At 40.9% G+C, this 15,875-nt stretch overlaps 1 protein-coding gene across 1 annotated transcript in view; it reads left to right on the forward strand.

The window, feature by feature from the left end:
* HSDL2 (hydroxysteroid dehydrogenase like 2) overlaps positions 1-15,875 on the forward strand; it is a 144,955-nt gene that overhangs the window by 40,815 nt on the left and 88,265 nt on the right. Inside the window, exons 8-10 of the mRNA XM_085884671.1 lie at positions 5,797-5,880; positions 14,068-14,223; positions 14,310-14,438. Of these exons, the coding sequence (XP_085740797.1) occupies positions 5,797-5,880; positions 14,068-14,223; positions 14,310-14,438 (369 nt within the window). The remainder of the gene's footprint in view (positions 1-5,796; positions 5,881-14,067; positions 14,224-14,309; positions 14,439-15,875) is intronic.

Below are 15,875 nucleotides of genomic sequence, written 5' to 3' on the forward strand. Positions count from 1 at the left end.
CCCCTGATTTTCTCGTTCAACCAACCTGTGCATGTCTTTCTCTATCTTCCGCTAAATTGGCATATATTGGTAGATGGTTTAGCACCACCAGGTAGCTCTGTTTTGCTGGATAATCCAGCAGTGTCAAATGACTCCTTGCCATTTGGATGCAGGCACCACTACTATAATTACACAAACCAATCGTGATGATGAAGCCACATCTAATGTTGCTTTAACTGATCAGCCAAGTTAAGCTATTATGGCACAGTGTTCTTTCTATCGTGATTGTGGGAGAGCACACTAATGTTGCTGCTGTTAGGGATCCTTGTTCCAATATTGACAACTGCATTGCAATGCAGGACTGTGATAGTCTGTGTGACCAAATATGACTGCTTTTATTGAGTCTGAATTGGATTTGCTGAAACATTTGTAATCCGATGCACTCAACCATTTGGATCTGATAAAACCCCTGATTTTCTCGTTCAACCAACCTGTGCATGTCTTTCTCTATCTTCCGCTAAATTGGCATATATTGGTAGATGGTTTAGCACCACCAGGTAGCTCTGTTTTGCTGGATAATCCAGCAGTGTCAAATGACTCCTTGCCATTTGGATGCAGGCACCACTACTATAATTACACAAACCAATCGTGATGATGAAGCCACATCTAATGTTGCTTTAACTGATCAGCCAAGTTAAGCTATTATGGCACAGTGTTCTTTCTATCGTGATTGTGGGAGAGCACACTAATGTTGCTGCTGTTAGGGATCCTTGTTCCAATATTGACAACTGCATTGCAATGCAGGACTGTGATAGTCTGTGTGACCAAATATGACTGCTTTTATTGAGTCTGAATTGGACAAAGAAATTGGTCAGACTGAATCGGTGAAGGCGTTGGCTGGTCAATGCCCTGTTTCGCATGTACAAATCAAATTTTTTTTAATAAAATACTTTCAGGAAAATTAATGTATATATGTATATATATATATATATATATATATATATATATATATATATATATATATATATATATATATATATATTTGGCAAATTACTTTGCAGATTTTTCTTGAATGCACACAAGCTATTGCTTGATCAAAACAAATAAAACAAATACCACAAACCTTTTTAAAATGGTAGTTTATCAGCCATGAATGAAAGAAGAGTTAGCATTTCAGACTTTACCATTCATCAGAACAAGGAAAGAGGGAAACCGACAGACACTGAAAACCCTCTTGCTGAAACTCTTGCAGATTTCAACCTTGATCACATTCATGTCATCTCCTTTATTATGTAGTTTCTGAAACTGATGTGCCAGTCAGTTTCACGGATCATTGCTAAGCTTGAGCAGCTTTTTGGCTCTCTAAAATATGTTTAGGAAATTCTTATTGGAACTTTAATTTCAAGATTTTAATTTCATTCAAGCTTCTTTTTTTCTTTTTTTCTATAAGAGTGAGGCTAATGGAAGAGTAAGGTTAAATTGACAGTGGGCTATTGGGTCAACAATTGGGCAAAACAAACGAGAGACATAAAAACAGCATGTATGGAAGGTGGTTCTGTAGACTGGAGAAGTGAGGAATAAAAGTGTTGAGATGTGCGGTCAGCCTGGTTTTTAAAATTTGCCAGGAGGGGGTTACTAGAAGAACGTGTCCATCCTGTAGTACATAGGAAGGGTTAAAAGACGGGGAGCAGAAAGGGCAGTATTGGAGAATAGATGGTAGAAAACTGAGAGACCATCCACCTGTCTGAGATGTGACAACAACAGAGCCTGTGCTTCGACTTCATTATGGGATATTCCAATCCTTTTGAGAGCTTTAGATTCTACAAGATCCAAGAAGGATATTATGATGAAGCACCAGCCCATAGCAAAGAGCAGTACTGCATTAAGCCACAGATAATGGCCTTGCTCTCTGGTTTTACAATGAATGACCTGGATCAACGGAGGATGCTCAGTCTTCAGCTGGCTTTGGAGGCCAGTTTTGTTATGCATTCAGCCTAGGAACGATACTGGCTGATGGTGAGGCCAAGATGTTCAAGAGACTGAACCTCTTCCAGTGGATGACGAATGGAATGATCGCCAAACAAACTCACCTCTCCATTTCAGAGTGATAGGGTAAGTTTGATAATTTACAAGATTGAAGGGTATGTTCCATTTATCAAACGAGTGTCAAATCATTTCCAGATCGGCAGAGGGAGAGATGCGGCTGCTGTTTGCTTAATAAAGGGATGGGGGTATTGTATGACCCAATTTCGAATCATCCGCAAAAAAGAATAGAGCGTTTTAGAGAGCATCAGGAAGGTAATTTGTAGAGATGAGTAACTAGACTGGGCACTGCCTTGGTGAATTGTAGCCTCGACTGGGAGAGGGAAGGGGAGGGATCCATTAATGAAAACACGTTGACTGTGTGAGTGGAGGAAGTCATAAATCCAGGAATTAAGGTGGCCTTTTATGCAACAGGCAGAGAGCTTGGCAAGCAAATCAGGATGCCAGACTGTTTAATGCCTGGGATATCTCTAGGGAGACTGTTTTATACCCTCGTTTGAGATTGAGGACCTCCATCCATTGCTGAAAGAGGAGTAGAAACATGTCCATAGTTGAGTAACCAGGACAGAACCCAAACAGATGGTCAGAGATCAGACTGTTTGAAAATATAATAAGAAAGATGACATCAGGAGCAGTGATGATGATTTTACTTATAATTGGAAGCAAGCTCACTTGCCTATCATTGCAGGGGTCTGGTTTTGCACCCTTCCTGTCAGCAGGAGTGATATTTGTGACCTTCTTGCAGAGGGGAAGTGGGCAAATTTGAAGGGCAGACTGAAGATGGCAGATTGAGAGGAAGCAAGAACAGCAGGGCAGAATTTGAGAATATGGGCACTGCTGCCATCTGGGCCCCATCACCTAAGCAGGGTCAATGCCTGATATAACTTTTTCTGCCTTTTCAGATCAGAAGGTTATCGAGTCCAGTAGAGTGGGTATTTCGGGGAACGGTGCGGACAGAGTGGAAGGGCACTTTTATGCCTCTGGTGATGATGTCGTCGGTGGTATTATGTTTTCAGGTTGTCTGTCTGTACGTACTACTTACGTCCATGCGAATATTCTCTGTTTTCTCTGCAACCGCTTATCCGATTGACGCGAAATTTTGGCCATTGATGCAACTCATCATGCAAAAAATTTTAATGCTAATTATGATGTCATAGGTCATGTGGGGTGGCAGCCATGTTAGAAAAACAGAAAAAACTTTGGACCTCTGTATCTCCTAAACCACAAGATGAAAAAAAATTGAAACTTGGCATCTTGCAACTACTCTGCATAGGGAATGGGTGATTTGATTATGGCGTGATTGGTGAAGTGGTATCCTGGTCAAAATTCGACAAGTGGAACTCTGCATTCGATCAGTATGAAAATTTGTGAGGTTAATCGAGGATTCTCGGGGAAACATTTCAACACACAAAAAATCATTATGATGTCATTCGTCACATGGTTTGGCAGCCATATTGTTAAAAAAGGGAAATCTTTTCCAGAACCGTTTTACAGATCGAAGTGAAACTGCATATAAATGATCGACTACCCATGCTGAGTACAGTTTAATAACTTATTTTGTTATAGGTCACATGGTCTGGCAGCCATCTTGGGTTTACCCTCAAACCTTCAAAAATCATCTTCTCCAGAACAGCTGGACATATTGAGGGGAAACTTCACAGCCATCTTACCCATGACTTGGGGATATTGGGATGATAAAGAATAATTGATGTAACATGGTTTGGCGGCCATATTGCATTGAAGAGAAATATTAAATAATGTTTTTTTTCTGGAACCGCTTATCTGATCGAAGTGAAATTTACCAAGCATCATCAAACCATATACCTGCATACAGTGTGGAAATGATGTCATAGGTCACGTGGTGTGGCAGCCATCTTGGATGGAAAAACGAACCTTATCCGATCAAAACAAAACTTCACACACGTGATCCTCGACCAAATCTTGGGCAGAGTCCAAATTTTCAATGCCATTGGTCACATGGTTTGGCAGCCATATTAGGTTGAAAAGCGAAAATTATTTAAAAAAACCCATTTCTCCAAAACCATTTAACACATCAATATGAAACATGTTGCGTTACATTGACAAGGGCAGTGAATCACAACTTCAAAGTTTTGCATCGATTGCTAATAGCGGTTTCTGAAATATAATTTTGTAGTATTTTCCTTGAAACTAATCTGGTTGCCACATCACTTAACTGATGACGTCATTTTTAAGTCAGTTGTATGCAGCAAGGGCAGTGGATCATAACTGCAAAGTCGAGTAATTGTTAAATGAAATGTTTTCAGAGAAATAATTGTTTAATTATTTCTTTAAAACCAACGTAGCTGCCACATCATGTGACTGATGAGATCATTGTTAAATAAAATATTTGTAGTAACAGTAGTGAATCATCAAAGTCTCACATCAAAAGGCTCAGTGGTTTCAGAGAAATCATTTTTGTCAATATGATCGACTTGGAATGGGGAATATTGGTTGAAAATTTCAACATCATCGGTCACATGGTTTCAGAGCCATGTTGGACAAAAAGCCCTATCCGATCAACCTGAAATGCCAAAGACGTGATCGGTCGGCCACCCATTCTGAATTTGATTTGATAAAGAGGACGTCATTGGTCAGGTGTCCGATCGAAGCAGGGTTGTATCGAAGTGGGGGAAGCATAGTTTTTTTTCACCCTAAAATTTTCACACAATGTTCACCAGGGATGCGACTACTCATGTGGAATGTTTTTATGATAACTATGACATCATATGACACGTCGTATGGCAGCCATGTTGGAAAAAAGGAAAAACTTTGGACCTCTGTATCTCCGAAACCGCTCCATTACAAAAATTGAAACTTGGCTCGTGCGAAGTACTCCCCATGGGAAGCAAGATTGATTTTTTTTCTTTTTTGATGTCATCCGTGGCTTCCATGTGATGTCATGATGTCATATGTCAAATGCTTTATCCGATCAGTATGAAAAATTTTGAGGGTCATCTTCGGCTAAATTATAATTGGCAAAAGAATGATGATGTCATCGGTCACATGGTTTGGCAGCCATGTTTTTTTTAGCATAAAACCTTCAAAAATATTCTTCTCCATAACGGCTGAACAGATCGAGGTGAAACTTTACAGGTATGATCACTGATCCATGAGGAACCAAAAGTTCTCCACCTATGATGTCATAGGTCACATGGCTTGGCAGCTATGATTTTTTTTGAAGAATAAACTTTTTAAAATCTTCTTCTGCAGAACGGCTTGACAGATCAAGGGGAAACTTCACGAATATGTTCCCCAAGCCTTGGGGATACCAGGGTGTTCAGGAATAATTAATAGGTCACACAGTCTGGCAAACTTATTAGTTTGAACGAAATTCTTTAAAAAAATCTTTCTCTTGAACCGCTTCATCAATCGATGTGAAAGGTCGCAATTATGATTGAGTAGACATGTGGAATATATGTTTAAAATTTCAACCTGATTGGTTGCATGGTCTGGCTGGGAGAATTATTTAATATTTTATATCTGGGTTCATGGATTTAAATCGAACTTGGTACATGCATTATGACGTAATAACGTAGGCGGAGGCATATCTGGTGACGTTGTGACGTCGAAGGTTGTCGTCATCGTTTTTCAATACCATCCCTACATTCTGAGTCTATCAACTTTGTGATTAAGAAGTGTCTGAGACATGCTACAAACAGAAATGCTTAAAGCTCACAGACTTATCCAGCAATCTCAATGTGTAAGCATCAGATGCATCAAGATGTCACCAATATTCCTATCCCTATCCCACAGGGCACCCACTACTTCCAGATTTCTTCTTGGATGACGTGGAAGGGATGCAGAATTTGGCTGTGATCGGAGACACCAGTGGGCAAGGTACTTGGATATTGTTCAACAGAATGTAGACTCATGCAAATGCATGTTGAGTGTTTTTTTTTTAAATTTCATTTCCTCATTGAGTGAATGCAATGACAGTAACATTACCTGAAATGATCCCTTGTGAAATGTTGCACATCTTTGTGGTGATGTGCAAAAGTGGCATTTCCAACTCTTGGAACTGAATACCATGAAAACTTGAATGTCTGAATAATCATAAGCAAATGGCAGAGGCAGCTTAATAGTCTGATGTGTGGCATTTACCGTCCCACGTGCATGACATGTCTATGCAATGTTGGCTTACCAATATTTTAAACAACATTATTGGTGTGTTATCATTTCTTCTTGGAGATTAAGTAATGTTATGCTTTTCTGTTTTTTTTTTTTTTTCCTTTTGTGTGAAGCCTAAATATACATTATCTGACCATTCAGCAGATAAACTTTTTTCTTGAAGTGAATGGACATTGGAGATAAAACTCAGCTACATCATTGTGACCAAGATGCATCGGCTTAAAGTTGAATTCTAGAACCTGCTAACACTCCGGAACAATGATTATGACAAATTCTCGAACCTCCAAGAGATCTTGGAATTAAATGAACAATCTTGTGATTTTGAAATTCAAAACCGTATTGGTGCTCACAAAGCAAATTCTTTCAAAATTGCCTTTCTTCCACCAGTATCATTCCACTTGTGGAGTTGGTTGCATGCTGACTGCTTCTGAATGACTATATTTGCTCAAATCCCCAAACTGCCATCACATTCTACACATGGGATGCTAATTCAATACATCAGACTGTTAAGCTGCCTGTGCCATGTGCTTATGATTATTTGTACACATTAAAGTTCTCACAGTATCCAGTTCTAAGAGTTGGTTATTGTGCTTTTGATGTAGTTCCTGTCTGCTTCATGCCTGAATATGGTTCATATCTGTGAAAACAAGCAAGCAATGATTTTGATATTTTTGTGCAGAATAGAAACTAGAATTGCTGCTGTTGCTGAAAGCTCGATTTTGCAGCATTCGCCCATGGCCTTGAGGTTCCATCAGCTGGCTTTTAATTGCACCGCATTTGGCTGTAAACAGCTGACAGCACTGAAAACTTTCAAATGCAATGGCTCTTGTACGGCAAAAGAAATGTAAATGTTTGTGCATTATAAATCTTTCTTCCTTTCTCGAAGTAATTATGTTACATATAGAGCAGTGGATGACAAAATGCCAATAGATTTATGGAAGTTTAAATAAATTTGCAAAAATCCCAAGCATATATGCTTGGTGAACATGTACCACGTACCAATGTCAGCAGCATAATGGAGATGGTTTTTTGGGGGAATTATTTTGGCTCCACCAAGAGCCAGGATAGATAGTTCTACCTCTATAATCTGGTTCATGGTTCAATTTCCAGCAAAGTCGAAACTGAAAATTTCCATTCTGATGCAGTTCCAGCAAGGAGGACCACATCCTGGAGCATGCTTTCTTAAAGCACTGCTGTCCTATATGCATTTGGGATGCAGATTTTTTACCTTCATCACCGAAGGTGGATGGAGGTTATGTTTTAACCTCTGTCCGTTTGTTTGTTTGTCTGTGAGAAGGATATCTCAAAACGTTATGAACGGATTCGGACGAAATTTGGTGGACAGGTTGGGTGCGTGACAATCACAAATTGGTTGAATTTTGGTGAGTATCCGGATATTAGAATTTTTAAAATTTATTCTTCACTATTGAATGATAAGACCAAAATGATACGTATATAGCATGATATCTAAAAAAAAAGTTATGGAAGAATTTGGACTAAATTTGGTGGATAGGTTGGGTGTTTGCCAAGGAGGAAGTAATTTAATTTTGGTGAAGATTCGGATCCAGATGCAAGAAGTTAAAAAAAATTTTTTTAGTGATTCTTCACCATTGAGTGATGGAACCAAAACGATATATAGCATGATATTTCAAAATGTTGTGGATGGATTATGGCCAAACTTGGTGGATGAGTTGTGTGTTGACAAGAACAAGCTGATTAGATTTTGGTTAAGATCCGGATGCAGATCTGGCCTTTCAGTGGGATACAAAACGTAAACTGTTCAGCCTGGCAGAGGTATGCACTTTACTGAGTGTCGTTCAAGTCCTTTCTGGAGTAGGCTGCTTATTTGGCAAAACTTGTAACAGATTGGAGTGCTGAGATGTAGATGTGAAAAAGAATGATGGACCCAAACAACCTTTAACTGTATCTTGATTACTTTATGATACCTTGTTAATATAGACTGTGTATGCTAGTATATAGTTATGATTTGGGGAAGTCCTCAGACTCAGTTTAGATTTTGATCCATTCGATGGTGGCTGTGTTCAAAACTTACATAATCAGCATATAGTAGACATGTTAAGTGCACAAAATCGGGTGTTGACTTCAAATCATGATGCAAATGTCCCCTTTGGCATGGAAGTTCCTTAGGGTCAGAGAAACAAATTTATCCAAAGACACACGTCATAATCTCAAAATCCAAGATGGCCACCATCGACCATTTTGGAAAACATGGCCCAGTCATAGCTCCTGAACCGTTTGTCATAGAAACTATTATGACATGTTTTCTAGCTAAATTGAGGTCGCTGAATTCATTTCCGGCATCAGCTATGCATTTCAGATGCATTTAAAGGTGAAATCCAAAAAATAATACAAATTATAACATTTTATTGTTTTTCACATACAGAAAATTTGAGGTAATTCGATTATATCCATCGCACAATGTCGTAATTACACGTTCTTCCTCTTCTCCTCTCTCTCATCCTGGTACATCCTGCCAGTGTGGGCACACGAACCTTGACATCTGCAGAGAAGCATACAGCGCTGTCTCTGCACGCAGCACTTACAAGGAGCTTCACATTCAGTCTTGCACTTGCAAATGGCAAGCTCTGCCAGGTCCCGCGAAATGGTGGGAGTTGTGTAGACTGGAGTTGGCGCAGAATCTGGTGTTTCTTGCTGCCATCCCCATTCTGTTAGAGATACTGGAGCTGGTGCTTTCACAAGCGTATTACCCCACATGTGTCCACTCTGAAGTAACAAGATAAATTACTGATTAGATAGAATGTATAGATAGCTAATAAAATGTTTGCGATTCAAGAAATAAAAATGAATTCAGCAATCTCGAGCACGATTAATGTCCCCAATGATGTATATTTAATTACCTGATGTGCAACTCTGAGAAGGTGCTGATGCAGAGCATCGCTGCTTGGAGGCATGTGCTCGAAGTCTCTTCCTTGGTGGAGGAAGAGGGAATGACGAGCAGCATCCACAGTTGTGATGTTCTCCTTAGTTACACCATATAGCAGCAAGACAAATCTCTGGAGCACAGATGTGTGAGTATTGATCGTTTCCAGGGTGGGGTTAGGGCATGAGAGTTGCTCAAGAGGCAGCGTGAGCTCAGGGATGGACTGCCACACTGCCCAGGCAGTCTTCTTGCGTATACAGCGAAGCTGGTGTTTCCCTATCTCTGTTGTGACGTGGAACACTGTCACGTTTCTTGGATCTGCATGCAACTGAGTTGAAGATGATCTGCTGCCCAATTGATGGAGCAACCTTCGACTTCTTAGATTAGATCCAGGAGATGGCTGATCGATTGATGGTCCATCAAGAAGCATGTACAGGAATGAACGCAGAGTGGTTGGGATTGATTCAGCTTCAGATGAGGTTGAGAAGGAACCCGTAAAAGCTTGCCGCATTTGAAGATATTCTCGACGGAGGATCTTGGGTGCTTTGTGCAGGGTGGAGACTTCAGTTGATCTATTGTCTTTCATATCAACTATAGCTTTACTGCCTTGAACGGTTAATCTTTACTGCCTTGATGTCAGGAATCATTCGCTCAATGTCCTCTCTAAGGCGTGTTGTATTGCATTTGATGTAGGGAAAGCCGAGAGCAGCAATACGCTTGTTATAAAGGGTCGTCAAATGAGCCATTGCTCACGACTCCCCTGAACCATGGTTATCTTCAATAAAGTCAAGTAACTCATTGAGAACATGTGCTCGCATCACCTGCATGTTATGACTATCAGTGATGTCACATCCGACCGTCTCCACTTTCCTATACAGCTGAGTCAGGCACGCATGATGATAGATGGCATTGATAGCGATCAAGTCACCAGTGGACAGTTTAGATAACAGTCGCCCAACAGCTGAGCACAGTCATTGATTTTTTTTTTATCCAAGCCAAGTGTAGCAGCTTTTCTGAGCTCTTTCTTGTTGCCCACTTCATCACAAAAGAGACACAGAGTGTCAACTGGTTCACTCAAAGATGTAGAGGGTGATGTCTGTGTGACTGACCTGGCTGCACGAGTTTTTACCGGGCTAAATGGCGCTTGTCCTTGATGCTTATTCCTGGCTCTCTGCACTTTCTGATTGCGACAGCATTCCTGCAAGCTTTGTGCCACACTACATAATTAGACATCATCAGCTGCACTATATTCTGAGTATCACTGTCACCAGTATTCTCTACGAATACAAAATCAGGCAGCTCACCTAATTCATTGAGTTCCTGGATATTGTTCACAACCTGTCGGTAAGTGGCTAAAAGTCTTTCATGATTGTTTCTCAATTTAACAGATGATGAGGGATCCGAAGTTGGATTATGAGTCTCGTCTGATTGACATATAAAACATAGGCTCCAGTCCATCGTGGCAGGCGTGCTTTCACAGTTATCGGAACTCATTTGGATTAGTCACTTTGAATCTGAAAGTAAAAATTTAAAATTAAAGGTCACATAACATAGATACATTATGTGACGAACTCATGTGTAGTTAAATTCAGCATGAGAAAACCATTTCTGAGTTGGGTCTGACCTAACCATCATATAGTAGACATGTTAAGTCATGTCTCATTCTCACAATTTTTTTTCTCATACATTTTAGAAAAAATGTAACATTTATGTATTTTTGTCTATGATTTGACCTTTAAATCCATCAGAAAGCAAAATTGTCACCACAAATGAGTTCAGTGACCTCAAGTTAGTTAGAAAACATGTATCGTAATAGTTTCTATGACAAACTGTTCATGACTGGGCCATGTTTTCCAAAATGGTCGATGGCGGCCATCTTGGATTTTGAGATATGACGTGTGTCTTTGGATAAATTTGTTTCTATGACCCTGAGGAACTTCCATGCCGAAGGGGACCTTTGCATCACGATTTGAAGTCAAATGTCACTTAACATATCTACTAATAGTGAAACCAGTCCCACAAGGAAATACCGTAAATCCCCAAGTACAGGGTGTTTCAAAGAGAGTGATGCAACTTTAAATGTATATTTATACAGAAGTAGAAACCATCATCAATGTGAACCAAACATTCCTTGAAAGCTTATGGCATGGTATTTTCTATCACTGATTGCTATTGCAGTAAGTCACTGCTCGAGGTCGTGAGAGCCTAATAGTTGGTGGACTTTTTAGGACTGTCCACTGCAGAATCCCGCACGACATCTTTGTTGGCTTGGCTCTTGGTTACTGATGCTGGCCTGCCACTGTTGCCCTTACTCTGGTTGTGCACTGTATCCTTATGCTCAAAATGTTTCACAATACGTTGAATGGCACGATTTGTGGGTCCATCACGTGTTCTGAGGTCGTATTCCCGGCAGAATCTCTGGCGAGTGTCCACATGTGATTGCCTCGTAGCACAGAGCCACCCACCACTTTTGTCTTCTCCTTCACTGTCAATCGCGTAGTTGAGCTCCAGAGCGAGAAATCTCGGGGAACAAATACCATGATAACACCACCAAACTCTGAAAAGGAAAATCGTACAGGTCAAAAAACAAAGAAATGGCAGGACGTCAAAGTTGTATGAAATATTTTTTTTCAGTAATACTATATTATTATGTGGAAATTGCATGAAAATTTTTAATTGATGAGGTATAGATTGGAGGTATGATGGTCTAATTTGTCTCTACCTGCACGTGAGTTTTATACACAATGTCCTGTGGATGCTAGCTAGTCTTGCGAATGAAATGCAATCGCTCATGATGGTTGCTGCCACACTGCCAAAAATAATTTTCTTGGTAAAAACTTTTTCTTCCTGAAAATAAAAAGTTTTCTTGAAAGAAGAAAACCATGAGAATTTTTATTGCATCGAGACAAATGTTTCGCAAGAAAATTATTTTTTAAAGTCATATGCTGGGAAACTCGGGATGGCTGAACTAAAGCTTTCTTTTATTTTTTTTTTGCAGGCCTGTTTTCCCTCACCATTTATCAAAGTTACAATAATTGAACTCTCCAGGGACCTCAACCGTACCCAATTGTTCATGTTACAAAATGGGTGAAGTACAGGATGTTCCTTTCAAAAAAAAAAAAAGAAGAATTTATTGGACAAGGAAATAACATATATGCCTGGTATTGGCTTCATGGTTCGGGTGGTGGGCTTGGGATCCTCGGACCCTGAGTTCAAATACCACTCATATGTTGAATTAATACCAGGTGGGGTTGACAGCCTGTCATCCTTCTGAGGTCGGCAAAATGAGTGCCAGCATGCTGGTATCCTGTGTCGGAGTGGCGACCCATCCAGGATTGTGTCCAACAGCCAAGGAGACTGCTTAGGCAGCACCAACGCTCTGCACAAAGTATGGTCCCGATGGATGGATGGAAATAACATATAATGACAAGAAGTTGCACGATAGCAAACCTGTCTCTCCCAAAGACATCACACACTCACTCATGTGCTTTGGGCAGTGGTAAATGATATTCCAGCATGAGGTAGGCTCGGCCTGCACTACATCAGGCTATGTGATCAGCAAAGAAAAATGGCTACAAATTAAGGTAGCTAATGGGAGAGGACTCGGGATGAAAGAATGGTGGCTGGAGAACGCACAGCCAGCAGGGTTGTACTGCAGCAGAACATACTGAACCAGATCCTCAAGCAGTATGTACAACATTCTGCACAGGATCTACCAGCAGTTTGTGTAACATTCTGAACCCGACCCAACAGCATTCGGTGTAACATTCTGCACCGGATCCTCCAGCAGTCGGTTTCACATTCTGCACCGGATCCTCCAGCAGTCGGTTTCACATTCTGCACCAGATCCTCCAGCAGTCGGTGTAACATTCTGCACCGGTTCCTCCAGTAGTCTATATGACATTCTGCACCAGATTTTTAGCTGCCTGACTCCACACGAGATTCCGCAGACATTCTTCAATATGCTGTTCAGCCTGGGACGACAGACTGCTGCATGTCATGCATGTCATTTGGAATGTCAGAATCTGGTGCAGAACCAAAGTCTGAATCTGAAAGGGAGCGAAGTTGCTCAGATTCCGAGTCATTCTGCGACGCCCGAGTCACCCACTTCGAGCCTTTCATGTGTGGGGGAACCACCAAGCCTGCACGTCAGATCCAAAAAAAACAAACAAGCCAACGGTGCCTGGAGAAAGGGAAGGCCTTATCCACCCACTCTGTTCCATCATCATTTATAATCTCCCCTTCGCATTGTTTGTATGCTTCATGGGTGATAAGATTTAGTGATCATCTCGGCAAAAGACAGGGAAGGAAACTAGATTAAGCTCGTTGTCCTTTGGCGTTTAATCTGGCAACCATAAATGTCAGTTTGCGCTTTCGAATGGCTGACGCTAAATTCTGTGAGTCTGTTCACTTCTCATCACAGCAACGACTGTGGTGATTTAACAAATTCAGATAAAGATCGCCTCTTAACTGCTCGGTTACCTTCATGAGTCTTCTTCCGAGCCACATGGTTGCTGCTTATTTGGGTTTCCTGATATTCTAAATTCCTGTGGACCCATGTCATGTGCGGCACGTACCCATAGACATGGCAATATATTTGTATCTCTTCGGATGCTCTTTGGCATTTTACTCCTGAACTCGCAAAGGCATAGAATCATTGATAATTCTGTGTGACAGCTTGGTGCGCTTCCATACTGTGAAATGCCGAGCTTGTAATCCAGCGATACATTTAGTGCAGAAATATGGTGCCACATGCCGTGCCTCCAAACTCATGCGCTCCAGCTTCTTCTCTGGACACCACAGTTTTTACATGAATGCTATAGAACGCATCTGGGAACATGGATTGGTGGCTATGGAAAATCTGACCGTTTGTAGACCATGGAAAAATTAACACACTGCTCAAATTAAATCCCAGCATCATGTGTTCAGATTGGAACGCCAGACAGGTTGGCTTTTGTTATATGTATGAGCATCTTTGCTTTTCAAATCCTTAGGTTCGACACAAACAAAGGAGACTGGAGATGCTGGGAAGCAGAAGGTGGATGATGAATCATCTGAGCCAGTTGCCAAGACCTTCAAGGCTATCCAGAGCTTTGTCACAGAAGAAGCCGTGCAAAACACGAGAGGACTTTACCAGTTTGAGCTCACAGGTGATAGTTTTGAACCAGTGTATTTGTTTCACAATGGTATGTTGACAATGATGATGAATAATGGTGGTGATGATTATTGTTGTTAGGGTCGCATCCTGGAACCTGGTTCCTCGACCTCAAGAACGGTGCAGGAAGCACTGGTTGTGGCTCTGCACCGAGTAGTCCAGATGTGCACATGTTTCTCAGTAGTGAAGACTTCGTCAAGATGTTCACAGGTAATCTTGGTGGTTATTGATTATTTTTTTTAATAATTCCTGTAAGTCATTAATGACCTATCTAGGAAGGGTGTGGTATAATGGAAGCTATTGAATTGTCCTTTTGATGCCGATGGTACTGCACAGGGGCAACCAAGTTGGTCAACGATTAATCGTTGGACTTGACATGTCGCAGTAACTTATAGAAGAAAGAAGAAGAAGAAAAACACCATGTGCTGGCACCAACTCCCCTTTATTCTGTTTGGGGCTTTCATCTGATCACTTTCCTCGTGATTGTGGCGTCTCAGTTTCAAATCGCATTTACTGTTGCTTTGTCCATTGTTTCCTAAAGTCCTTGTAATTTATCTCAATGTAAACTGACGTCTTCTGATGTGCATGTGCTGCACATGTAAGCTCGTCCATGAGTTTTACATCATTGTAGGGAAAGTCTAATTGTAGGTTTGACCACAGACAGAGGAAGTCTTTTCCGATAGATCATTGCATTAACTAGTCATTAATTCAAGAAGAGACTATTTATTGAAATCCTCAATTCAGTACTACTCCCAAAATGGCAAATTATGGCCCAGATGTAGACCACAATGACCCTTGAGCCCCTTTGATTTGGGTAATTAACAGCGGCAGTTTTTTTTTTTTAAGGACGTCTTCCCTTTTGCCTATTCTATATTTACTCGTATAAAAGCCCGTCAAAAATGACGGGTTGGAGTTATTTTATTCAAAATATTCAGAGACTGGAAAACAATGTTTTGTTGCAAGAAAAAGCGTTATTTTAAAACCCGACGTGTACAAATGTTTCCCCATTTTCTTTATCTTCTGGGACCTTTCATTTTGAGGGTACAGCCTCGTGAGCGTGCCAAAGCCTGAAGCCTCGGCCAACATCATGTGTGCTTATATCTTCTTTATTTATTAGATATCGCACGTATGTAAATGTACACTCGTTTTACTCTGCACGTTTTTTGTTTGTTTGTTTTTTGTATACACTGTCGAGACTCGTCGAGGCTACACTTCTGGTTCCACTTCATCACAGGAGATGCCAATGATTGTCTGGACCTTGGTCTCCGCAGCATCAATACATGAAAGTTGTGGCATGGGGCTTCAGTCCAAAGAAGAGAGCAGTACTTCATCGAGCTGCAGATGAAGGCTTTATAGATTTTCAGAAGTTTATATTTGCCAAGGAAGGACGTTGCATGACGGTGGCTGACTTTGGAGCCCAACTCTGAGATGAATTGTTCAAGAGCGATTGTCGTTGATGGTGAAGCTGAAGAGATTAAGGGACTCATCTTCTTCAACAGATTTATTAAGGAAGTGGATAGGATGATTTGCCACACAGTCCTTTCAGAGAGTGAGAGGGAGGTTTGCCAGGTTTGAATGACATTCTAAGTGTTGGAGCAGCTCATGATTCTGTGAAGGTCTGCAGAGAGGGATTAGGCTGCTCGCTGT

Source organism: Eptatretus burgeri, chromosome 6 (genome assembly GCF_056783735.1).
Source record: "Eptatretus burgeri isolate ZD-2024b chromosome 6, Ebu_testis_v1, whole genome shotgun sequence".
NCBI classification, from domain to species: Eukaryota; Metazoa; Chordata; class Myxini; order Myxiniformes; family Myxinidae; genus Eptatretus; species Eptatretus burgeri.